The 26,316-nt window shown below is 44.0% G+C and overlaps 1 protein-coding gene across 1 annotated transcript in view; it reads left to right on the forward strand.

The window, feature by feature from the left end:
* The window catches only part of ELMO1 (engulfment and cell motility 1), a 541,972-nt gene that overhangs the window by 484,864 nt on the left and 30,792 nt on the right, over positions 1-26,316 (forward strand). Inside the window, exons 17-18 of the mRNA XM_082662078.1 lie at positions 12,991-13,154; positions 21,887-21,999. Coding sequence (XP_082518204.1) covers positions 12,991-13,154; positions 21,887-21,999 — 277 coding nt within the window. The remainder of the gene's footprint in view (positions 1-12,990; positions 13,155-21,886; positions 22,000-26,316) is intronic.

Below are 26,316 nucleotides of genomic sequence, written 5' to 3' on the forward strand. Positions count from 1 at the left end.
GGAGAAATACAGCAGGATGTTGGTACAGTAGTGTGTTAACCAGAGTTAATCTATCATTGCTACTGTTATAAACGCCCTCTTTCCCTCTGCTTAAAACCATCGCACAGATTTGACCCTAGTCTTCACAAAGACGGGCCAGAAATCATCTTTTTTAAACATGTAACTCAGAAATACAGTCAAATTGACCTTCGGCTTACTAGACTGAGGGGGAAATTTCCCAGGTATGAGAAATTTTAAAATCCACTAGTGATAAAAAGAAAAATGAGGTATAGTCTCTTCCTTCAAGGGACTCAGGGTCCTACGGGAAACCGGTAGTGAATACATAATTTCAGTACACTCTGAGAAGTGCAGTCCTCGAAGCGATCGGGCAAGAATAGAAATATGTTTGTATGCGCAAAAACCAGTAGTGTGCTAAATCATCACTTTGCTTTCCCTGCCCCCAAATTATATTGGTAACTCATACCCATCATAGCACTTATTGAGGGCCACTGTTATTATTTGTTGACACACCTACTTCCCACTAACTGCCTTTGATTTCTGCAAGAGTGAGCATTGGATCTGGTTTTTGTGTTGCCAGCACTTCAGCCAGTGATTAGCATGTATTAGATGCCTGACAAACGTTAGCTGAGCTAATACAGGACTGAACGTATACAGCTGACCCTTGAACTACATGGGGGTTAGGACGCCAAGCCTCTGCACAGTCAAAAATCCACATATGACATATAGTTTGGGCAGTTCCTTCGTATCCGTGGTTCCACATCTAAGGATTCAACCAACTCCGAATCATGTAGTGCTGCAGTATTTACTATTGAAAAGAATCCACGAATAAGTGGATCCGCAGGGTTCAAATCCATGTTGTTCGACGGTCAGCTGTACTTCCAAAGCTTCTAATGCAATACCCAGAATTGACAACTTATTAGAGAAAATTTAGAAAATAAAACATATTTACTCTTAAGGTGTTTGTTGATGATTCAGCTGAATCTAGTTGGAAATTAAAAAGCATACCATAGTGTTCTAAATTTCTCAACAAAGAACGGTCCACTTATAATATCACACTGTAAACTACAGAAACAAACATTCGATATACCATTTTAAAACTGTAAAAACACAAGAAAATACTACACGTTATTTATGGATAAGGCATATGTAGAATTATAAAAATATCTACAGAAAGAATATATCTCAGGCAAGAGTAGAATGAGGAAAGGATGACACCTGTGGCATTTTGTATCTTTAAAAAAGACATCTAAAACAAATACGGCAAAATGTTGACGTAAATAAAATTGCCATGGTGGATGATTATCTGCTATATTATTTTCTGTTTGAAATATTTCATAATTTTAAAGTTTATAATTACTTTTTTTATGAAGTAAGACTACTGGGTGGGAACAAAATATCGCACTCTTAATTTGACGCATACCGAAAGGGAAAAGTATTTGGACAAGTGTGGCAAGAACATTCCTTCCCTGTATGTCAGAGTTTAGACCAGTGGGCTCTGCTTCATTTAAGTCCCACTGCGTGGCCATCCCCCCTGCCCGGTGTGTGTGCTGAGGAGCGTCCACCAACACTTTCCTTTAGGATTTACCTCCATGTGAGACAGTAGACAGTGCATTTATTTCCTAAGGGTGATTAATTTTAGAATAGTTTGGGGCTGATTTATCTGGTATTTTTTCTGTCCATTTTCCGTTTAGCTCATTCATTCACTCTGCGAATATTTTTGAAACTCATACTGGGTGCTGGACACACAGAGGTGAATTGGGTAAAATCCCACTGTCCACAGAGGTTGAGACACATGGGGGAAGCTCAACACCTGAGCAGACGGTCACCGTTCACTGCTTTTCTTCACACCTTACCCATGAATGAGTGAAGAAGGGCAGTGAATGGATCTCAGATTTGTTGGTAAACAGCCCATAATGTTTAAAGGGGTATCTGTGGATGCCATTTACCCATGAACAGACCTAGGAAATTGCTTATCATGTAGTACCGTGTATTTGGGCATCATCATTGTGGAACTTAAAAAAGAAAACTCCTTGCAGGCTCAGTTACTTCTTCAATAAAATTCCTCCCCTGCTTTTGGGGAGCTCCTAGGAGAGGCAGTCCAGCCCCTACCCCCCACCATGGTCAGCCAGGGTACCGTAGAGCACAGCACCTCGGTAGCAACTCTAGTTTGGGAGACTGGCCCGTTGGGAAGGTCATTCTTTGTAACTTTCAGAAGATTTGCCTAAGTCTTTGCTTTCAACACTTGAGCTTGACAAAGTATGACTAAGTTTGGTAAACGAGCGTTAGAAAACCAACAGTAGCAGAATTATTAAAAATTTGTAGCCATTTCCCCCCAAACCTATTGGAAGAGAGTAGTTCAACCTTCTCTGCCAGAAAACCAGCCCCATTGGTTTCTGCCCTTCTCACCATTCATGGTCCCATATTTTGACTGACTAACTTGACATGTTGTTTATTCAAAGCTGTGGATTAAATGCCACCCACTAATATGATTGCTGTGGACTTTGCTTGCCTGAGGCCAGCATCCTCAGACACTGGTGAAAATAGCTTCCTGCTGTCCAACAGAGCCTTAGTTAGCTAACCTGCAAATCTAGCCTGATTGCTGTATGAATTTGACTCCCCATTTCAGTGGGGAAAGGAAGCTTGGTCACAGGACTGTTTGCCTCTTGATCTCTCTCCCCTCAAGGGCAGGATACAGAGGGAAGGCAGTGATCCCAAACCTCACCTTTTCTGTTTCCTCTTTTGAGCTGGCTTCCTGTGGTTGCTGAAGAAAGTGAGAAGGATGTTTCTTCCATATCCTTTGTTCTTCAACAAACCCAGCACTAATTGATTTTAAGACTAATTGCTGGTTGAAAGGTTTGGTTCTTTTACTGGCTATAAACATGCCTGAAACCTTAAATTAAAATGCCTTCTTGTGAGGAGGAGGGCAGCTCTTAGTGTCTTAGACTTTGGAATGTGAAATCACCCAGATAGCATCTGTGGGGAATCGCAGGTCAGGTGTTGTATGATGAGTTATTTGGGGGCTAATGGCAAAGCCCTCGGAGCTCTCAGTTTGGATAATGATCAGATTCTCAGGATGCTTGGAGCTGCCTAAGCATCACTACCCCCGCCATCTGATTCCTACTTTATTTGTAGCTGAAACCAGGGGACGTTCTCAGCAAGCAAACAGCAGTACCAAGCAGCTAGCTCCCTTTCTAACTGCTCCGGTGCCATGTGTTTTGCTCTCCGGGTGAGTCTGAAAAGTCATCTTCTATACTCTCTCTAATAACAATCCTCCGTCAGGTTCCCCAGGCCCGTCTGGACGCTGCTAACCACAGGCTTGCCCGCTCAGGGTCGGCACTCGGGCTACTGCCCTGTATCCGGAAACACTGATGCTGATTGCTGCCCAGCAGATTGTGGGTTTACTGGGGAGACGGTGGCTGCCCTTGCTAAAAAAAGCCCTTAAGAGGCACCTGAGCCAGGTAGGCAGATGCTCTCACCACAGTGGCTGTGGCTGCCTCGGTGAGAAGCAGCCCACCGAGTGGAGGTGGCTTCTAAGAGCCCTACCCAAGCATGCTCAGAGCAGACACTCTCTCCTGACCATCTCTGTGACTTCCCAGGTGAGAGCACTCATCTTGTCCCCGCTGTAGCTGGTACCCGAAGGCCACCCCTTGGGGGAACTGAGGGCAGTAACAAGCTGAGGCCTGGGCTTCTCATCTGTAAGTTACATTGACATTTCTGAGGGAAGGTCGCATGTCCCTTTCTCTTTTCCTAGGAATGGCAACCATCATAGCTCCCTCCTACCTTCTTATGCCTCCTCATTTAGACCAGTAGCCCTCAACCCCAGCTGCACATTAGTACCCGCTGGGTGGCTTTGTAGAGCATGACCAGTGTCTGGAACCCATTCCAGACCAGATGAATCAGAATCTCTGGGGGTGAGGCCAGGCAGAGGTACGTTTTACATTTTGTTGTAGACTGAGGGTTGGGAATTACTGGTTTTGAGGCTATTTCTTTCTTTTAATCATTTGTCGAGTCCATCAGTCATGAATTAAACAGACATTTTGTCAATTACTATGTGATCGGATCATGCAGACTCTGGATATGCAAGAGTAACCAAGGACACAGCCCATGACATTATGGAACAGTCCTATGATGGGAGAATATGTGGTCCTACATTGCCTTTAGGGGGAGGGCTGCAGGTCAGAAATGGATTTCTAGAACTGAAGAATGAGCAAGTGTTAGAAAGGAGGGCATTAGTCACAGGTGGAACGGAGAGCACAAATGAAGGCACGGGGTGACGCTCGAGGCACTGAGAGGACCTCAGTCCGGCTATAGGTCATGGGGTCTGAAGGGTGGTTCCAAGTAGGAGGCATCGGTTGGGGGGGTGGGAGTGGAAGGTAACCACGAGGGCCCGTGTGGTCACACTAGAGGAGCTGGTCTTCACCTGCAGGCAGTGCTGAACCAAGCAAACGATGTGATCAGATTTGCATTTGGGAAATAATCTGGCCTCTGTGAGGAGGGGCTGGAAGGGGTAAAGTTGAAGTCAGAGGTTGTTGGGTAAACCTGGACAGGTAATGGGGCAGGGGTCCAGGGACGAGTTAGTGAGAATGACGTGAAGTAGAGGAAGGGACAGATATTCAAGAGGTGAGTGAACATCACACCACTCCTGAAAACTATAATCCTCAGAGCAAAGTTCCCAACTTTCATGAACATTCAGGTTCCTAAGCCCAGGTAGTTCCATTAGTTTGATCATTGCTACCTAGTTTTTCATCACGCACCAAAGACATAATGTAACCCAGAGTTGCATTACGGGCACAGTACAGATACGAAGCGTCCCGAGAACAGGCCTTGGCTATAAGCAGTTTGCATTCCAGACTCTAACTTGGGAGAAGTGAAACCAATGGACAGTCCCAGTCTACAGCGAACTGTTCTTATTCTCAGCTCTTGGGTACAAATCTTGGCTTTTAACGTGATGCATAACAAGCCTAGTATTTGCTGGGTTCGGAAATACCATTTTAGGGAGGAACAGTCACGGTGACCTCACTGTCCGCGTCACACACGGCGCTGGCCTTTGGCCCAGAATTAGGTCATCATCAACCCCTCAGAGGGGTGCCCACAGGAGCTCAGACCTCAGAGGGCTGTTAAGACCCACTGGAGCAACAGAGACAAGGAGAAGTTAAATAGCTTGCTGATTCTTATGATTACTGCATGCCAGGATTAGATCACATCCTCTGTGAAGTGCAGAGGCACTTTTTTGCCTTTATTAATGAACAAACTATTTCAAATTCATCTGGTATAATTGAGGACATATGATGAGATCGAGGATGGGCTGGAGGTTGCACACCAGCTGAGCTGACCCTCTGTGATTTCAGAACACTTTCTGTTCAGTTACATTAAGCCGACCCCAAGGGGCCCCGGAGAGCCAGACCCGTCAGCAGGGGACTGCACTGGTCAAACCCCAGTGGGAGGTATGGCAGGAGGGTGCAAAGGTGGGCCAAAGCATCTTCCAGTCCCTGAAACCATTCAGGGGGAGAGTTGAGAACACTGTTTAAAAAACCAACTCTTGGGCTTCCCTGGTGGCGCAGTGGTTGAGAGTCCGCCTGCCGATGCAGGGGACACGGGTTCGTGCCCCGGTCCGGGAAGATCCCACATGCCGCGGAACGGCTGGGCCCGTGAGCCATGGCCGCTGAGCCTGCGCATCCGGAGCCTGTGCTGAACATTCTTGGGAATAAAACTGATCCAGTCCTAAAGCCCAGCGATAAGAACTGTCCCCCATGAGTCATTTTAAAGCTGGACTGTGTTGGCATCTGTCTTCTCCAAGACAGCCTTTTCTCTCCATTATGAAGATAAATCCATTTAATGGGCACCATGGATTGGGGAAATTGCACTTTTTTGTAAGCTCTGACCCTCCTTTAGTGGTGTACTGCTGTGGCTTCTTCAGAAACCCTCTGCTCAGCTTCAGATCAGCCCCTTCCAGCTCAGCTCTGGAAGGAAGCCCAGAATGCCCTCTGGAACCCTACAACACCATCTCAGAGCCACAGATGTTATTGTTTAGGCTGTATAGAAGTATTCTTTGAAAACCCTGTTAACAGTCTTACAGTTCTGTTAAGGATGCATTTGTTTAAATCTGCAGATGAAGGGTAGGAGCCTGAGAATCTTTGATATTGAACATATGCATCATTACAGTCTGGAAGATACTGGCTAAGTCCCGTGGGCCACAATACAAATAAGAAACGGTGCCTCCTCTCCAGGGGTTTACAATCTAGATGGGGTGAAAGGTACACCAATCACTAACTTAACTGCTTTACAGTGATATGACAAGAATTGCTACAGAGGCCGTACTGAAGGCTCAGAAGTGGTGCTGGAGGTCTGCTGAGATCAGAGGTTCTCACACTTGAGGGTGTATCCGAATCACCCGGAGCAGCTGTTGAAACACTGACTCCTAGGCCCACTCCTAGAGTTTCTCATTCAGTGGGTCTGGGGTGGGCCGAGAAGTTGAATTTCTAGCAATTTCCCAGGTGGTACAGATGTGGTCTGGGAATATTTTTATAGGAGAAACCTCTGACATAATTTCATTTTCAGAAGGTAAGAGAACTCACATTTGTTGTGATTCTAGTATGTTCCATTTAATGTATCGGGTACTTTGCATGTAATACCTTGAATAGATTTTGCAACAGCCCTGTGAACTCTGTACTGTGCTTACATAGTAGCATGCACAGTAGTATGCGTGCTACTGTGTCAGTGCTTCCACTTTACATGAGCAAACTAAGGCTTGAGAAGGGGAACTCACGTTTGCTAAATATCTACAATGTACCTTAAAGGGTGTTAGGCTTCATCTCAGTAACAATAACCTGATGAATCCCAAATGATTTGTTCTCCCAGTTTAGAGATGATGCAAATGAGTCTGGGAGGGATTGAGTGTCTTGAGGAAGTCTGCAGCCTGGCTTCAAAATTGTGTGCGCTGAGCTCTAAAGGCTGTGAAACTATCCTGAACCCAGTACCCAACTGTTTGCTGAAAACTACCAACGTGGGCTCCAAAAGCATATTTTCTTTAATACCTGAGTCATGCACTGCCTACCTTCTGCCTTTGTTCTTGCCGGTCCCTCTGCCTGGATTCCCCTTTCCTCTTCCTTCACCTCATAACTCCCGTTCATCCTTCAAGTCCCAGCAACAATTTTGTCTCAACCATGTAGACTTTGCTGACATCCCTCCTTTCCCCAGCTGGACCAGGAATAAAGATTCCTTCGCATGTGTCCCAACCTACTTTCTATTATTGAATCCCATCATACCTCCCCAAATCCTCTGATGATTTATCATTAGTAACAGAAGAAACAATCCACGGTTTTCATCTTAACCAGCAAAGCCATCCACCATCTGCCCAGCCTTACCTTGCAGCCCCACCTCATTCATCCAACTAAACGAAACCACCAGCCACTCTTCCCCACCCAGAGCTGTAGTCTCCTCCTTCTGAGCCAAGGTTCATGCTGTTTCCCCCACCAAGACTGGCTCCTTCCCTGCACCTCTTTGTGTCCACATCTTGCTTCTCCTTAAGCCCCAGCCAAAGTCCCCGTGCCATACCCTCAGCCCTCTGGCCCTCGAGAGGGGCTCCGTAAGTATTTGGGGGATAAACACCTTGCCCCTGCTCCACTGTGACGTCACTTACTCTCTTGGGGGAGGCAAGTATGTGCATGTCTTTCACTCTCCCAGACCGGGAGTTCATTCAGCACAAGCGCTCGCTCACAGGGCCTTGTACATTGTAGGTGCTCAAAAACAGTTGTTGAATAAATGGATGAACGATGCTGGATAAAGGTGTGGCTCTAAAGGCAGGGTCAAAGGTGACGAGACCACAAGCATGTGGGGGCTCAGAGGATCCGGAGCACATTTCAGTTAAAAACGATGAAACCAGGGCGTACAGTTAGACCAACAGCATGCTCGCTTCTATTCAGGGATCCCCAGCACTTACACCCTTTAATCTGCTCTGAGGAGCCAAAAGGTTTTCTCCATTTGAAGTACAAGTGTCTTGTGAGACCGCTCCCCCCCCACACACTTCTTTTGTATTTAACGTGTGACATTATTACAGCCAACACGTGCTGGGAAAACTCCAGAAACACATGGCTCAGACCGCAGGCAAGGTTCGGGCCTTGATTAAGTAATGTCAATACCAAATTCAGATTCTAAGAGTATATTTTCTTTGAAAACACACTGTAGCAAAGCACATGTTGTAATTAAGCAAAGCACAGGTTGTAATGAAGAAGTTTTAAGTTCATTGATTTGCTGATACCTCTGCAGCGCCATCTGTGGGTTTTTCAAACAGTGATTAAAGGTCAGATAATTTCCAAAGAGGACAGAGTTTAAGGATGGTGGTTGTGAGAGTCTTGATTTAAATCGCACGCATAGAGCATTAACAGAGAGTTTACGCCATCAGTTCTAATCCTGGTAGAAGCTACTTTGCAAAGGAATAGAAGACTAATTGACCTGTCTGACTATTTTGTCCCTACGACATCTGACATGTCCCTATGACATCTACCGTGGGGGTCACTGTGCTTGGCACACGGAGTGACCATAGAACAATGGTCAATGGCCAGTGCCAAGCAAAACTGTGAAGTAGGTAAAACCAGTCTTTGGCTTCTGTATTATGCTGTATACCTACCACTTGCATCCCTTTCCCTAGGGCCAGGGCCCTCTAGACCTCGTCTCCCCTATCAACCTACTCTTAGGAAATGGGCTGTATTTTCTTCAAATTGAAGTGTAAATGATTGCTGGGGATTTAAAGGATTGTTCCACCTGTGGATGCCTACATCTAGCAGGGATCGAAGTCTTAAGCTAGAGAAATGGAACTCCAACTGGATTTTAAGCATAAGATATAAGTAGGAGCTACAAAGTTTCCCATACTTACATAGGGGATTATCATCATTTCCATGCAAAGGTACAACCATGAGCATATAAATGAATATGATTTTTTAAGTTATTTCTTATCAAAGCAGCTTTGTTGTTTCTATCCAGCTTCCTTCTCCTATTTTTTCTCCAATCTGGACAACCTCAGCCCCATAAGCTGGTACTCCTGCATACTTCATTGCATGTATTTGTTGAGATCTTTGGTTGAAAGTGACAAGAATCCCATTCAAACCATTTTAAGAAAAGAAAAAGGCTTATGTAACCAAACCAGCAAATGTCAGGGTCGAACTGACTTTGTGGTTGAATGTGGCGTCACCATTAACACATTCTTTCACACACACACACACACACACACACACACACACACTTTCTTCCATCTGATTCTACTGGCATTGGTCTCATTATCTTCCACTTTCCCGAATATTAAGGGACAGTCTTACAGGTCTCAGTTTGAGGGGAAAAGAACATGCTTCAGCTATGCCTCAAGTCAAGTCAGGAAAGTCTGGGGAAGGATGCTGATTGGTCAGTTCATGTCACATGCCCACTTACTAGCATGATCATTGTGTCTAGTCACATGTAGTCTGGTGACTGTCATCTCTGACACCCCTTAAGAAACACATGAAGAAGGGGAATCACCGGGCCCTCTGGGCTTCTGTCTTCTTATCTATAAAACAAGGGAAGTGGAGATAGCTCTAAAACTCTCTCAGCATTAACCTGATTCTATTTTAAAATCGCTGCTTCATTTTTGGCATTCAAATGGCTATATCTTTGTCTCTCTTACGTGTCTTACCTCCCACCAGAAGGTCAAATAACATTAGGAGATGACAGTTACCTCCTCGGCTCAACTCAGAGTTTCTCTAAATGAGGAAAGGGGCAGCTCCCGTGGTGCCCCTCACATGAAACTGCGAAGTGTTATAATTCAGCCTGGACCAAATTTATCCCCATTTATACTGCATGATATGAGATGGTAACAATCTCAAAATCTGTGAAGCATTCCAAATTTAGCATTTTGCCTGAGTAACTAAAGAAGCAGATCAGGTGGAAGGTCAACTGGAAATTTTCCTCTCTGCCGTTATGCTGGGGGCATGAAACAATGTTTATGTAACTGGTTCCAATTCAGATACAGCCCAGGTTCCAAGGGGCTAAGATGTGGTCATTTCCATATTATTTACCTATTTGCATACCACTGAACAGCCATTCTTTCTGCAAAATCCATGTGATGTCTTCTTCTCTGAAATACCTTCCCCCCCTGCCAGCAGTGTTCATCAGTCCACCTGCTCTGTCTCGTCCACACTCCTGCTGTCATATCTTTGTCCATCCTGGCTCTCTTATTAGACCCTTCGTTCACATTAAGGCAAGGGCCTTAATGTCCCTTATACTGTCCACCCAGCATAGACACATGGTAAGCACTCAGCAACATTTGCTGTACTGACGTCACAAATAATGCTTCTCGAGCAGATTTTTGTTAATAGCTTCTATCAATACAGTCTGATTTATAGTAAGCTAATAACCAGTTGAGTTATACTGAAGAGAGCAGCCCAGCCATGGCCCTAGAAACTCCCATGAGTCAGTGGTCTGGAAGACAGTTGCCTTCATGCCTTTTATATCACTGTTATCACCAGCAACCTCTTCTTCACAGGGCAAGCATGGCACGCAGGTCCTCTGAGAATAGTGGTGCCTACTGGATAAAACAGATCCGTAAGTGGATGATACAGATCTGTTATCCTTCACTGTTCCGTCTTCAGTTTCCCGAGATTCCTGCCATTAGATTTATTTCTTGTGATAAAGTATTGCTTCCCAGATAGCCCCTATGAAAATGCAAATAGGTTACCTAGTAGAGGGTTTTCTTACTGTGGACATGGATTCCTAAAGGTCAGAAGCATATAAGGAAAAATGAGGGTTGATATCACTTGAAAATAGATAGACCTGTTTGTCTCGCAGCCACCAATGGCTTATCTTACCCTTGGTTCAGCCATGTTCAGTTGACTAAAGGAAAATGCGGTTGACATGGGATTCCTGGTTACACGAGGACACTGCAAGCAATGTGTACGCAGATGACTAAAGAGTGAGGATATCGGGCATCCCTGAGCTGAGGGGACTCATGGGCTTGTGGGTTCCCCTGATGCTCAGGTTTTTCTGAAGGCATATTGGGTTTTGCTACCAAGGAGGACTAACTTTCTTGTTCAGCCTCCCGATGTCTCTAGACCCCAGCAGATCACTGGACAGGTCCTCACACGATAGGACAGCTATAGGAGAGACATACACTTGGAGAAAGCAACCTGCACCGTCAGAGAGGGGGCAGCACCATTAAACAGAGCTCAGCAAGTGCAAGGAGCTGTCCCATGTTTGGAGGATATTTCAGCTGTCTAATATGTCCCAAGGTAGTGAGATTTTTCCCATCACCTGGCCATCAGGCAGGTTTGAAAGTTCTGGATTGCCTCAGTCTTTTCCGTGCTGTAAAACTGTTACTTCTATTACAATAACATTTCATGAAAGTGGCATTTTGGTGGGACTAGTCAGTGAACAATTACTGAAGTATCCACCATGCGTGAATTGTTGAATGAACAACTGATTAGAAGCCGTAGGAGCATACTGAGATCACATTTATAGTGACAGGAGAGGTACCCCAGGGCTGTTCAACACCCAGTGTATGCTCTGAACACCATACGGGTATCTTAGAATTCAACTAGGTATCTGTGACCTTGGACAAGTTCTCAGTCCTTCTCAGTCTCCATTTTCTTAACCTTTTTTAAAAAAATTGTATCTTATATTGGAGTATAGTTGATTTACAGTGTTGTGTTGGTTTCAGGCATACAGCAAAGTGATATAGTTATGCATAGTCATATACCTATTCTTTTTCAGATCCTTTTCCCACAGAGTACTGAGTCCATTTTTCTTATCTTTAAAATAGTGTTTAAAAACACCTACGCTACTGTATCGGAAAGAGGATTAAATGAGGTGATGAACAGCAAAGTGCCTGGCACAGAACCTAGCACATAATTGAGGTGCATTTGTGATTTTTTCTTATTTGTAAGTTGCAAACAACCCAAAAATGGTGGTATGGGGTGCAGTATAATACAGTGTTTACAGTCCTAAGTTCCAATCTCAGCTCACTCACCTACCAATCAGCTGTATGATTTTGAACTAGTTAACTTAAGGTTTCAAAGCTTCAGTTTCTTCATATGGAAATGTAAAAGGTGATAATATCTACCTCGTGGATTTGAGTAGATTAAGAGGAGGAATATATATAAAGCACTTGCCTTAGTATCTGGCACACAGTAGGTACGTTATCAAGGGTAACAATTGTTGTTCTCATCTGTAATGTAAGATTAAAAAAAGCAGCAGCAAGATTACAGTCTCTTGGATGCCTCTGTGTGTTTTCTGGTCTTTTCCTGCTCTAGATATTCTGATGAAGATAAATCCACATTAATAGAGGCAATGGTTAATTGCCTCCTTGTGGGCTGGACCTGTTCTAAAGCAGAAAATTACCATATTCTTCTTTCTTGAGGTTTCCAATGGGTTATATCTATTCTAATTCAGTAAACCTCTTTTTTTAGTGCCTGGCTCAAAGAGGCAATACCACATGCACATTTCCAAATACATCGTTTGTATGAACACTCAGGCCTTAACTACATGGGGAAAGCAATCCAGGAGGGGGTGGGTGTGGGTATTATTTCACATTCACTTGAACCGGTGCCAACTAAACTTCCACAGTTAATTGTGTCTCAGCGATTTTCTCCTGGAAAAAAATAATGATTATGCAGACTTCTAGCTGTTGCTTGGACTTCTTTCGCTCTTGAATTTGCATTGTTTACAGTCACATAATATATCAAGCAAATGAATATGCATATATCCTCCCACCCCAAGTCTCCCGCAGTCCCCCCCGCCCCCCATTTCATAGTTAGTCAATCCACCTCCTTCCTTGCGGTTCCAGTGGTACAGGAGAAGATAGAAGCTGCACATCATGGTAGCTGACTCTTTGGAAAAGCACTCTTGAAGTTAGGGCTGAGAGTGCAAACTAAAGGGATCAGTGGGTAGGGAACCGTTATCTGTGGAAGACTTTTCTGAATGGGTAAGTTCAATCCCCAGGAAAATTATGGTCTTCCTTTAATCTCACAGGTAATGCAGGTGGTGAAGGAGCAGGTTATGAGAGCTCTTACAACCAAGCCTAGCTCCCTGGACCAGTTCAAGAGCAAACTGCAGAACCTGAGCTACACCGAGATCCTGAAAATCCGCCAGTCTGAGAGGATGAACCAGGAAGACTTCCAGTCTCGCCCGATTTTGTAAGTTACCCCTGACCCCTACCTCTCAAAGGCTCTGATGCACCATTTCTAGAGTGAAAGCTTATCACGCCGCTGGGCTGTATTGTGAGCTCTTTATGGAAGGCCAACAAAAGAGCTCTACTCAGTTCCTGAAGTCTCAGCAACTCCTTGAGAAAAGCTGGGCAGGGGTGGGCTAGGAGGAGATGGGGACAGGTGCTGGCAGAAGGATCTAAACCAAGAAGTGACCCAGTTACTGACGAGTCCACCAAGAATTTGCAGCTGAAAAGTTTGAAACCTTCTGTAATACTTGGGACAACTTTGTTTTGCCCATGAAGCTATATTCTATGTAGGTACTCTTGAGTGGCAAGATGTTCTGCCCCAGCCAGACTGAGACCTTCCAATAATTAAAGTAATATGAACATTGAAGTATCATGAGTAGGAGGGAGGGAGAGCCAGCTTGAGAGGAAGAGAGAGACCCACTTTCTCCCTGCCCCGTTGGCTCTGCTTTGAGTCAGAACGTCTCATATGGCTATTGTGACTATCAACCCACAGGCCTAAGGTAGAGAATCAGGGGACCCCTTTTTTTTGTGTGTGTGTGGTACACGGGCCTCTCACTGCTGTGGCCTCTCCCGTTGCAGAGCACAGGCTCCGGACACGCAGGCTTAGTGGCCATGGCTCACGGGCCCGGCTGCTCCGTGGCATGTGGGATCTTCCCGGACCGGGGCACGAACCCGTGTCCCCTGCATCGGCAGGCGGACTCTCAACCACTGTGCCACCAGGGAAGCCCCCTGGGGGGGGGACCCCTTTTTATAGGACTTTGTATCAGATGCACTTGCAACGGTTGTGTAATTTCATGAATCTCCATCTTTAAGATGTTCTGAACCTTGAACATGAACACTGTTTTAGACTATTTTGTTTGCTTTATCTTTCTTAGTATTGGCCTCTTTATCTTCCCTTGTTCTTTTCTAAGAGCTAGGTCAGCGCAGTTACCTTTATCATTTATAAAGAAGGGAATAGGAAACAGGCTTGGGGGTAAGGAAAGTGTTTGACATTTCTTCTTATTGTTCCCTCGGAAGGCTGGACACAGCTTCTTCTGAGCTTTCGATGAAGCCGTCTTACATCATAGGTGTCATGAAGTTCATCTTAAACCTTTCTCTGTGACTCTTTTTCTTTCTTCCCCCTTTCTGTTTCCTGCTTTCATATATTTGATGTGTTTAATGGTTGGCAATTTGCAAAGCACCTCCTCATGCTATTTCATTTCCTCACACCTGTGTGAGGTAGGCCACCCTTATTCCCATTCGAGGACCAGGATATAGTCTAGGGAAGGGAGGACCTTGTTGACAAGTGGACGAACCAGGACTGGAACTCCAGCCCACTGATCCCTTAGCTAATTCTTCATCTGCCCTACCAGAGCTCCTTTGCCAAGTGCAAGACTAAGATGAAGTTTTAAAAAGTACACAGAAAAAACCATAGCCAAGCTATAGAGTCTACTTTGTGTTTATTTTCAAGCCTTACGAAGCGCCATTAGAAGCTGCAGAGCAGAACTGCAGGCTTTAGTGGGGATGAAGTTAGGCAGCAGGGGAGGGGAAATGCTTCCTCAGGGTCTTCGGCTCGCATCTGCATTAAACTATACCCACACTGGGCAGCAGGCAGCTCTCATGAGAGGCAGAGCTGGGGTTTTGCTTTGGTCTTCAACTAGAAGTTAACAGCCCCATATACCAAGCAGAAAGAACTTCGAATAAATGACTCCTCCGAGATAGTGTTTCTTTCTTTTTTTAAATCTTTTTACTGAAGTATAGTTGATTTACAATGTTGTGTTAGTTTCACGTGTACAGCAAAGTGATTCAGTTTCAGATAGGTAGATAGATAATTTTTCAGATTCTTTTCCCTTATAGGTTACTACAGAATATTGAGAATAGTGCCCTGTGCTATACAGTAGGTCCTTGCTGGTTATCTGTTTCATACATAGCAGTGTTTATATGTTAATCCCAAACTCCTAATTTATCCCTCCCCTTCCCCCTTGGTAACCACAAGTTTGTTTTCTATGTCTGTGGGTTTATTTCTATTTTGTACATAAGTTCATTTATATCATTCTTTTTTTTTAGATTCCACGTATAAGTGATTTCATAAGATATTTGTCTTTCTCTGTTTGGCTAGCTTCACTTAGCATGATAACCTCTAGGTCCATCCATGTTGCTGCAAATGGTATTATTTCATTTTGTTTACGGCTGAGTAGTATTCCATGGTATGTATATACCACATCTTCTTTATCCACTCCTCCGTTGATGGCATTTAGCCGTGTCCTGGCTGTTGTAAACAGTGCTGCAGTGAACACTGGGGTACATGCATCTTTTCAAATTATGGTTTTCTCCGGATATATGCCCAGGAGTGGGATTGCAGGATTATATGGTAGCTCTATTTTTTAACTTTTTAGGGAACCTCCATGCTGTTCTCCGTAGTGGCTGCACCAATTTACATTCCCACTAACGGTGTAGGAGGGTTCCCTTTTCTCCACACCCTTTCCAGCACTTATTATTTGTAGATTTTTTGATGATGGCCATTCTGACCAATGTGAGGTGATACCTGATGCAGTTTCTGTCTTGCAAGGAGGGACAGTGGCGCCATGCCCCATCCCAGGGCCTACAGTACTAACATGTTGGATATAATAATGTCTGTTTCAGCAGATGTGTGAACACAAGGAGATTTTATTGTGCTTTTGACAACAGTTCTTAAAACCTAAAGGGAGACTTGAGGGACCACTTCAGTTAAGGCCAAGTGATTCTAAATTAATGTTTGACCGTGACTTTGTTCCAAGTAAGACTGTTAACTGCTTGTCAAGTATGAAAACTTTGCTCCTGCTTTGGCTTCATAACTTTACTTCCCAAGGCTCTGCCTGTGACATTCTGAAGTCTCTTTTCCCTTTATTATAAGAAACTCTTACTTTACGCTTATTATTTAGAGAGAAGCAATGGAAATATTAAGGAAATCTCCTGTTTTACCTAACTTTGGCATCATCACTCGGCCACGGAACTGAAAAGCACCACGGTCCACCGGAGCTCTGGATATAGTTGCAGCAAAGTCACAAAGACTTGTCAGAGCTACAGCATTTCACGGGGGAGGCCATGAACCAGCCTGGTCATTATCCCAGAGACCTTAAAACAGGCAGGAGGGTACCAGCCTCCAGCTTCTTCTCCAGCGATGCTCTGTCTGTTAGAATGACCTGCTAGGCAGGAGCTCACCGTGGGGTTAGATGAAGTCCAAATGCTGTCACAGTGGCTTATAGGATAAGCCCGAGTCAAGAAAGAAAAGGCATAGACCATGTACGATAGTCTTCACTCATTCATTTAACAAATGTGTATTGAGTGACTCCTACCTGCCAGGCCCAGCCTGAGGTGCTGGGACAGGCAGAGAACCAGACACTTGGCTGTCCCTGTGCCAGACTTCAAAGCTGGGGTCTGGAGGGATTATCAGGGACTGTGCTCAGGGCCAGGTGGGAGGAAGCACAGGTGGGGGGGTTGTCACCAGAGCACACAGGAAACACATCTAACACAAGCTTGGGGGTGAGGATATTCAAATTTTAGAACTGAAGAGCATCTTTAAGGTCATCCCGTTCAAGCTTTTCATTTTGCAGACGGGGCAGTGGCTTGGCTGGGGCTTGCCTGCTGGCGCGGAGCCCCGCTGGCTGCCCTTTCCCCGTCACCTGGCTGCTGCACGCAGCACGGAGGCAAATCTCAGCGCCATGAAGATCCCTTGGGCGTGTGTCTTGTTTTTATAAAATGTTTATATTTCCTGAGAAGGAAAATGCAAACTGCAAGTGACCAAATATTTTGGGAGACTGTGTATTCCGTGGGTTGAAGAAACTCTTATTTCTTAGCTCTTGACTAATTATTTCAGAAGGAGGTATTTGTTATTTTCTACTTAGTGTGACTTTATGGGAAGGATAAGTCCATCCACACAATTAATCCGAGTTCATGGATATAAAAAGTTTGAATAGTCCCAAAATAGGTCATTTACGATGATGTTGGAGGAAGGGGAGCTGCAGGGACAAACACCAGGGAAGCAGAGAAGCAAAATGTGGAAAATCCAGACCCAGGAGCTAACAGACCTAGGACCAGATTCCAAGGCCATTATTTGCAAATGTGGCCCTTTAGTCAAGTTCTGTCACCCATTCTAAACATGTTTTTCTTACGTCTAAAAGTGAAGATGATAAAAGTGTCCACATCGTTGGATTTTTAGGAGGACTCAATGAAATAGTGCATGAAAAGCCCTTAGCACATGCCCCGCACATAACATCCACTCAGAGAAATGGTCACCCTTATTACGAGCTGATAACCAGAATTTAACAAGTGTCACAGTATCAATATGTGAATGGTAAAACTGACACTGTGAATATATTTGTTTATACCTCATCTTATCTCAGAATGTACAGTAGAAGTAGATGAGAAAGAAACAGTAAAAGCAAATAGAGCCAGAAATAAGGCTAGTGCCTATCCTGCAAACCTGCATCCTTGCTAAAGATTGGCCACAAGCTTTGCTCACGGCTCTCGTAGCTAAAGCCAGTGTTCAGTGCACTTGACAAACACTTATCAAGTACCTGCCACTTGCCAGGTACTGTTCTGTGTGTTGATAATTCAGCAGTGAAGAGAACAGATACAATTATCACCCTTGTAGTGATTATATTTAAATGGGGAGAAATAGATGATAAACATGGTAAATAAGATTGTAGCATGTTAAAAGAGGATACAGGAGTGCTCGCTTCAGCAGCACATATACTAAAATTGGAATAATACAGAGAAGATTAGAATGGCCCCTGTGCAAGGATGCGTGAAGTGTTCCATATTTTCAGTAGGTGCAAACCATGGCATATAGAATGGCTGAACAACAAGGTCCTATTGTATAGCACAGGGAACTATATTCAATATCCCATAATAAACCATAATGGAAAAGAATATGAAAAAGAATATATACAATGGAATCACTTTAATGAACAGCAGAAATTAACACAACATTGTAAATCAACTGTACATCAATAAAATAATTTTTTTTTCAAAAGAGGATACAGGAAATAAAAAGCAGAATAAGGGAAATGGAGAGTTTGTGATTTTAAATAAAGTGGCAAGAGTAGATCTCTCTAGTTGGCACGGTGACATTTGAGTAAAGATGTGTAAAGGACTAAGGGAGCAGGCTATGTGTGTATGTGGGAGAAACGATTTCCAGCAGAGAGGATCACCAGTGCAAAGGCCCTGAGGTCAGAGTAGGTCTGGGCACTCAGTTAGTAACAAGGAGGCAAGTGTGGTTGGAGCAGAGCAAGCAATAGGAGGCGAGGCCAGAAAGGTAGCCAGGTGCCTGAATTTGTGGGACCTTGTTGGGGAACCATTGGCGCAGGGGACTGGTGTGCTCTGACTTGGGTTTTTAATGATCTCTCTTGCTGTTGTATGGGGAATAGACTCCAAGGAGGCAAGTTTGGAAGCAGAGAGGTCAGGGAGGAAGTTATTTCAATAATTCAAGCAAGAGGTGACGAGAAGTGATTAGAGTCTCTACCGTAGATTATATAGATTTTGAAGATAAGAAGCAAAGGTATTTACTGATCAATTAGATGAAGGGTATAAGAGAAGGATGAACTCAGATTTGGGGCCTGAACAACTGAAGGACAGAGTGAGTGGAGCAGGCTTGGACAAGGGGATCAAGAGTTTAGTTTTGGACCTGTCAAGTTTGAGGCATATGCGAGATATCCAAATAGACAGCTGGATTGATGAGTTTGGAGTTTGGCCGAGAGGTCTAGGTCAGAATAATAAATTTGGATGTAGTCAGCAGAAAGTTGGTGTTTAAAGTCATGAGTCTGAAATATAAAGACCAGAAGAGGTGCAAGGAATGACCTTGGGGACCCTGTAGTAAGACAGAAACAGATCAATTTCTATGACATAGACACTGTGACTCAGCCCAGAGTCTCCCCAGAGCCCTTGTAGATCAGGGATTGGCAAACTATAGCTCTTAGGCCAAAACTGACCCACTATCCGTTTTAGTAAATAGAGCTTTATTGGAACGCAGCCACGCTCCTTTGTCTGCATGCTGTCATCTGCTTTCACTCTACCATGGCAGAGCTCAGTAGCTGCAACGGAGTGTATGACCCACAAAGTCTGGAACATCTACCATCTGGCCTTTTACAGAAAAAGTTTGTCAACCTCTGTTCTAGATGAACACCAGATGGCAGCTCGGCAGGGCAGAGCCCAGGTCCAGGAAGGAGTCTCACTAGTCTAGTGGTGCTGTCCGTCCTCTGCACATGGCACTGGCCTCATTGGGCCTGGACTTGGGATTCTCTTCAGGAAAAAGTGTTAGAATTTGAATTGCTCTTCACACACTCATTTATTCTCCCTCCTTTAATCTTCCTCCTTTTATTTCTTTACAGGGCTTTTAGATAGAATTAGGGGAATATTTATCAAAGCAAAGCCAGTGAACCCATGACCTTGACCTCATTAGCCCCAAGCTGAGGATTTCAACACCCAATTCCAGCCCGTGGTTACTACCTGGATTACCCTAGAGGTTATATCTCATTCACAGAGACACCATATAGGGAATACATATGTTTTCCTAATATGAGTGAATTTGGTAACTACTGAATCCATTTGCAGGGAAAGAAGAGGATATAACTTAGGGGAAAAAAAAAAAAACCTGTTCCATTTCCCACATTGCCTAATCATGTTTTGGAGTCCTTTGGGGTTCATAACAAGAAAAGGTAACTCTTGTAGCAGCAGATCCACTTATTCTGATAGTCTGTCTCCGAAGATGGTTCATAATGGAGTGTGTCCTGATGAGCACATCAGGGTCTTACACTAAAAATCATAAATCATCAAGTTCTTTCAGTTATTTCCTCCTTTTGGCCCTTGTCTCTGCATCTTCATCTCCATTTTAATAACTAAACTCTAGCCTAGTAAAACTATTATTTAAAGATACATCTCTAACCTCAGACTTGATGAAATTCAGATTCTCTCTCCCATGATTTCCCCGTCGCCCCAACTCGGAAGCCAGGAGTGATTTATCGTTGTGTGCAACTGCCCTGGCAATTCCCCACCTTTTTCTCCGTTCGGAGCAGGGTTCATCAAAGCTGCAATTTGCTGGGTCCATTCTACAAAAGCTGAACGCTGATAATAGATAGTTTTAGTGATCTGAAAGCCTGAGATGAGACCCTGTGAGACCCACACTGGAAGAGCAAATGCAAGTAAAGCAAATGCACCAGGCTGTACCTCTGGGGCTGAATCTTCACATTAGGCTTTATAAATAGTCAGTTGGAACAGTATCAAATGACAGGGAATTTGAGGCCATTTAAGTCCAAAATATGTATTAACAGCTTTCTAGAATACCTTGTTAGATGGCCAGATCCTTTTATATCATTTTTTATTCTTTTTTTTTTTCTCATGGGTAAATAGATGCAGTTTGCACAAGAAACACTTGAGTTTGTACCCCTATTCAGGGCTTCACCTCTGTAAACTCTTTCCCGTCTGTGAGATGGGAATGATGATATTAATACCTGTTCCCAAAAGTTGGCGTTTTTGTAGTGGGGAGGAGGGAAGGGGTGTTAAATGAGCTAAAATTACATGGTACATACTATCTGGCTCATAGCACACACATACCGAGTGTCTGTGCCTTCCGCACCTGGAAACAGAACACCGTGTTAGGACAGATTGCCTGCAATCCAGAGCAAGCCCAGAGTTAAGGCTGAAGCTGACAAAAACGTGAGCCTTGACTACGGTGTAATATGGGCACCAGGAATATTTGGCTTGAGGAGAGAAGAGAATATTATCAAAGCAAATGCAGTAACACCTTGCATTCCTGCCCAATGCTTACAGCTAACTTACACTCACACTGTCTCCTTTGGGACAGGAAAGATTCTTATTCCCATTTTACAGATGAGGAAACTGAGACTTACAGGAGCTACCTGAAATGCCAATCATGGGCAGAGCCTAGACTGAAGTCCTATCCTTCTGAGTTTGGGTCAGTGCTTTCAACACTGCTCTGAGGGCTGGACTCTGGGTCTCTCTATACATCCTCAAGTAGAACAACTCTAGCTTTACTAGACTCAAATGCTAGGGCACTACATAAAATTTCACACGATAAAAAATCTCTGCTCTTGAAATAAAAGATTTAAAACCCATTGCACTCTGTTATCATATCTTTACAGCATAGTGCATCTAAACCTAAATTACATTGTATTACCCTGAGACAAGATGCAAATAAGCCTTCATTTATCCTCTCATTATCCCAATCTCTGTGGGCTACAATCTGGGTCAATGTGTTGTTCCCAGTTGTAAGTGACAGAATCCAAAGCAAAATGTGGTCCTGTACTTTACCCAATACTGTGTTTGCTGTGGTGGCAGATCACAGATGCAGTCTAGGGGTTTATCTGCTGTAAGGGGGCAGAACATGACCAGAGGTTCATTGTCTCAGCAGAGCTGAGTGAATTTTCACATAAATTTATATCTGTGGCTTTGTAAAACAAGAGAAGAAATTTCTCAGGAGACCTTGGTCTAGAAAAACGTCACTGAAGTGATTGGTGCTCTTGTGGGTATCTGTAAATGTCAGAGAACCTCTTTCCACTGATGCTTAATAAATGATTCTCTAAAGCACCCACTTGGGAGTATCGGGTTGTTTATGAAAAGTTGCAGCTTGCACTCGCCTGCCCCGTCTGCCCACGGTGCCCTTTCGGCCAAGTGCTGTTCTCAAGGCGTGCTGTGGAATATGTGTTTATCCTTTCACAGGGAACTAAAGGAGAAGATTCAGCCAGAAATCTTGGAGTTGATCAAGCAACAACGCCTGAACCGCCTCGTGGAAGGGACCTGCTTTAGGAAACTCAACAGCCGGCGGAGGCAAGGTATTGTTTGGGGCCACTCCAGACCCAGCAAGGAAGAACAGTGGCCCGCCCCCTGCGGAATCACATGGGCATGGATGTTGGTTTAAGGGTAGGCTATGCAGCCTTGTACTCAGGACAGGACTAGCAGTCCAGGTAAGTTCTGATTTCCCATGTATACCCAGGGAGAATCAAAATCTAGAATCACCAGGAGACTTGTAGAACGGAAGAGCCACCTGGGCCATTTCGTGCCTCAAGTCTGCCAGTAGTGGTTCAACAACAGCTGACGTTATTGAGAGCTTACCATCTGCCAGGCTCTCACTTTACCTAGGTTAATGAGGCTCATCTTCCCAGTAACCCTATGAAGTAGCTACTGTGATTACGCCCACTTTACAGATAGGGAAAGTAAGGCAGTGAGGTGCGAAGTAACTTGCTCAAAGTCACAGAAGAGCAGGGATTTATACTCCAGCAGCTCTATGGCGCTAACTTTTAATGATTCACTATGCTATCAGGAGAGCTGGTACCCGCTGTTGGATTTGATCTTGAAATTTTCAGCATGGATGGCCCTTATTTTCAAATCCCCATACTGATTCTCTTCCAAGTCAGAATTATTTTATTTGTAGATATAAGTAACAGTGAACCAAGGTGGGATAGAATCAATTTTCATAATCTTGTAAGACAAATTTCTGAACTGTCTCTATAAACTTTAATCCCAAAATATCCAGTTCAAATGGATGCCATTAGACTAGCTCCAGTAGGTGGAAAGAATTTCCAGCTGTTTCTTAGCCAGGGAAGTAAAGTCCCTTGATTGCTTTCTTGACATACTGCTCATTGCGAAGTCCTCATATCATACTGTCCTGGAAACAAATAGAAAATAAAATTGAAAGATAAGATTTGGGGGGAGGTGACGAGATTGGGGAACAGTCAGGAACAAGCATAAGGATTAGCAACTGTACCAAGAACAAGCATCAGTTATGGCCCCAGAGAAACCCTGGCAGATATTTTTGAAACCCGATGGATGCCCTGCTCAGACACAGACCTCGCCCACTAATGACAAACATCACTTCGTGTTTATGCTGAGCCCATCCTCCCGGCCATTTACTTGTAATGGCTTTGCGCTGAATATTGAGTAAATTCAACGTATTATGAATGTAAGCATTAAAAATCATGTTAAGGAATGTCCAAAGGCAGAACTTCCTTGACAAATGAAAATGCAGGTTATTCCCAGAGGATAAGAAACCATGACAATGGGTATATGCCCAGTAGTGGGATTGCTGGGTCATATGGTAGTTCTATTTGTAGTTTTTTAAGGAACCTCCATACTGTTCTCCATAGTGGCTGTACCAATTCACATTCCCACCAGCAGTGCAAGAAAACCATAATTCAAAAAGAGTCATGTACCAAAATGTTCATTGCAGCTCTATTTGCAATAGCCCGGAGATGGAAACAACCTAAGTGCCCATCATCGGATGAATGGATAAAGAAGATGTGGCACATATATACAATGGAATATTACTCAGCCATAAAAAGAAACGAAATTGAGTTATTTGTAGTGAGGTGGATGGACCTAGAGTCTGTCATACAGAGTGACGTAAGTCAGAAAGAGAAAGACAAATACCGTATGCTAACACATATATATGGAATTTAAGAAAAAAAAATGTCATGAAGAACCTAGGGGTAAGTAGGAATAAAGACACAGACCTACTAGAGATCGGACTTGAGGATATGGGGAGGGGGAAGGGTGAGCTGTGACAAAGCGAGAGAGAGGCATGAACATATATACACTACCAAACGTAAGGTAGATAGCTAGTGGGAAGCAGCCGCATAGCACAGGGAGATCAGCTCCGTGCTTTGTGACGGCCTGGAGGGGTAGGATAGGGAGGGTGGGTGGGAGGGAGATGCAAGAGGGAAGACATATGGGAACATATGTATATGTATAACTGATTCACTTTGTTATAAAGCAGAAACTAACATACCATTGTAAAGCAATCATACCCCAATAAAGATGTTAAAAAAAAAAAAAGAAAAGAAACCATGACGAGGAGCTTCAGGCTGGGCCTCGGGGGAGGACAAATGGGCAGAGTAAGAAAGGGCTGAGTTACAGCTGGGACTGACAAAGGCTCACATTAGGAAGAAGGAACTCACCTCCCCCATTCAGCCGTTGGAGGACTGGTTCACCCCCTCTTTCCTCACTGCATTCCCTGCATTTGGGCACCTTCATCAGAGTGAATGCTGTTCTAAGAAGACAGTGTGGCACAGTGAGGAAGACAAGAGCCCTGGAGCCAGATGAAGTGGGTACCTTCCTACCTCTGTCCCTGTCCAGCTCTGTGACCTTGAGCAGTTTCCCCATCAGAAATGGGGTTAACAATGCCTGTCTCCTAAAGTTATTGTGAGGAAGAAAAGTGCTCATGAATGCAGCTCTTAGAAAGCAGCTTTAAACAAAGGGGGTGGTAGCTACTGTTTTATTCTGGATGATCCTGTAGAAAAGAACAATGAGCTGGGGGTGAGTAGACTTGGTTCTAAGCTTCTCAACTCTGTACTTACAGAGTTAACCACCTGGGTGTTTATATGCAGAACACGTGACCTCTCAGGGCCACAGTTTCTCATCTGTTAAGTGAGAGACTAGGACTAGATGATCTATTAGTTCAGTCAGCCAGATTGCCTGCTGTATGCTCTGATCTCCTCATTGCCTTTGGCAAAATCAATATTCAGGATATATTGCCCACGTAAGGTGATTTATAAAGTCTTTATTTACCTGATATTGGGCAAAAGGCACAGAAGTGGGGGGAGGAGAGAGGTGGCAAATAGACACATGCCACCAAATGCCTCCGCTCATGCCTAGCTAGAATCCTTCGGAACCTAATTCAGGGAACCCAATTTGACCTTCCAGTCTACTCCACCACGAGACTTCCCTTTCTAGGCTGAAATGGGTAGATTCTACTTGAATAATCCTGATTCTAGATGTCATAATTACAGTTTTTTGGCTAAAGAAGTGTTAGTCCCAAATATACCACTTTTCCCAGTTTTCTAAAAATGAATTACCTACTGAACAAAAAATATTAGCATCTAGATTATAAATTTATTAGTTAAACTCCCTAGGGAGCACGACCATCTGTGTTTAGTATAAAATCATCCTTCCAAGTGAAGGAAGGCTTTTTGGTGTTTGGTAAATTGATCTAAAACCTGGTGACTAGCTCTGTGTGCTTAAAAATAGGGATTCAAAGCAGACTGTGCTGAAATTGGTTTCCTATCACCCCATCAAAACATTCCATTTAGATTTACCCACATTAGTGAGGACATGATGGAAAATCATTTTAATCCCTTGGAGAAAGGTGAGATCTCAGACAGGAACAGCCACGAGCCATCCCTGGTTAAAGAGCAAACACATACGCCAAGGGCCCGTGCGTGACCACACTCCCTCTAAACTTGTCCAACAGTGAGTCAAACACAGATGAGTGGATTTAAGTATTAACTTTACAGGGGAAAATAGGAAAGAGCTTCCTGTCTCACAGAACTGGAAAGAAGAGGAGCAGATGTAGAGCCCTTTAGTGTGCCACGTTTGGCCAGAAGGCCCCTGAGTTGCTACTTGCCCATCGTTCCACCTGCCTCATTTGCAACTCTGCTACTTGGTTAGTCCAATATAGATATATACAAATCTGGATTTCTGGGAATTCTGACCACAGTAGAACTGAGAGGCAGTAAATCATGGGAGACACACCAAACTGCATTCAAGTCCCTGCCTCCCCACCCCCTAGCTGGGTAGCCTTGGACAACCTAATAAATCTCTCTGTGCTTCTGTTTCCTGATCTGTCAAGTGGGGATGATGTCAGTTCCTACATCGAATCATTGCAAGGGTTAAATAAAATCATGCATCTATAGCACTTGGTGCTCAGCACATGGTCACACATTCATTAATGGTATTAGTATTAATGTTAGCTTACAGTTACTTAGAATATAGGTTTTTAAACACAGGCCATAGAGTGGCAACGGCTGTCACATACTTGCTTCCCTCTGTCCCGCATTCTCTATGGAAGGTGAAAGGCTCTTGTTCACAATCCTTCATAACGAGATTGCCTTGCTTCCGTGTTTCCTGAACTTCTCAAGAGAGTTAAGATGAAATCCCAGAAGTTGTCTATGTTCGAGCTGTTATATGCTTCATGAGAATCTACAGGCTCAGGAACTGCCTCCTATTTTCCTTTCTTTTCAGAGATTAAGGTCTTTCAGAATCACTTGCATTGAATAGTCTTGATAAGAGCCCAAGGCTACACACTGGAGTATCATTTTCAAGAAATGATAGTATGAAACTTTTGCTTCTTGTTGAAGACAGTGTCCGTTTTGTTG

The sequence above is a fragment of the Grampus griseus genome (genome assembly GCF_964374135.1).
Source record: "Grampus griseus genome assembly, chromosome: 9".
Taxonomy (NCBI): domain Eukaryota; kingdom Metazoa; phylum Chordata; class Mammalia; order Artiodactyla; family Delphinidae; genus Grampus; species Grampus griseus.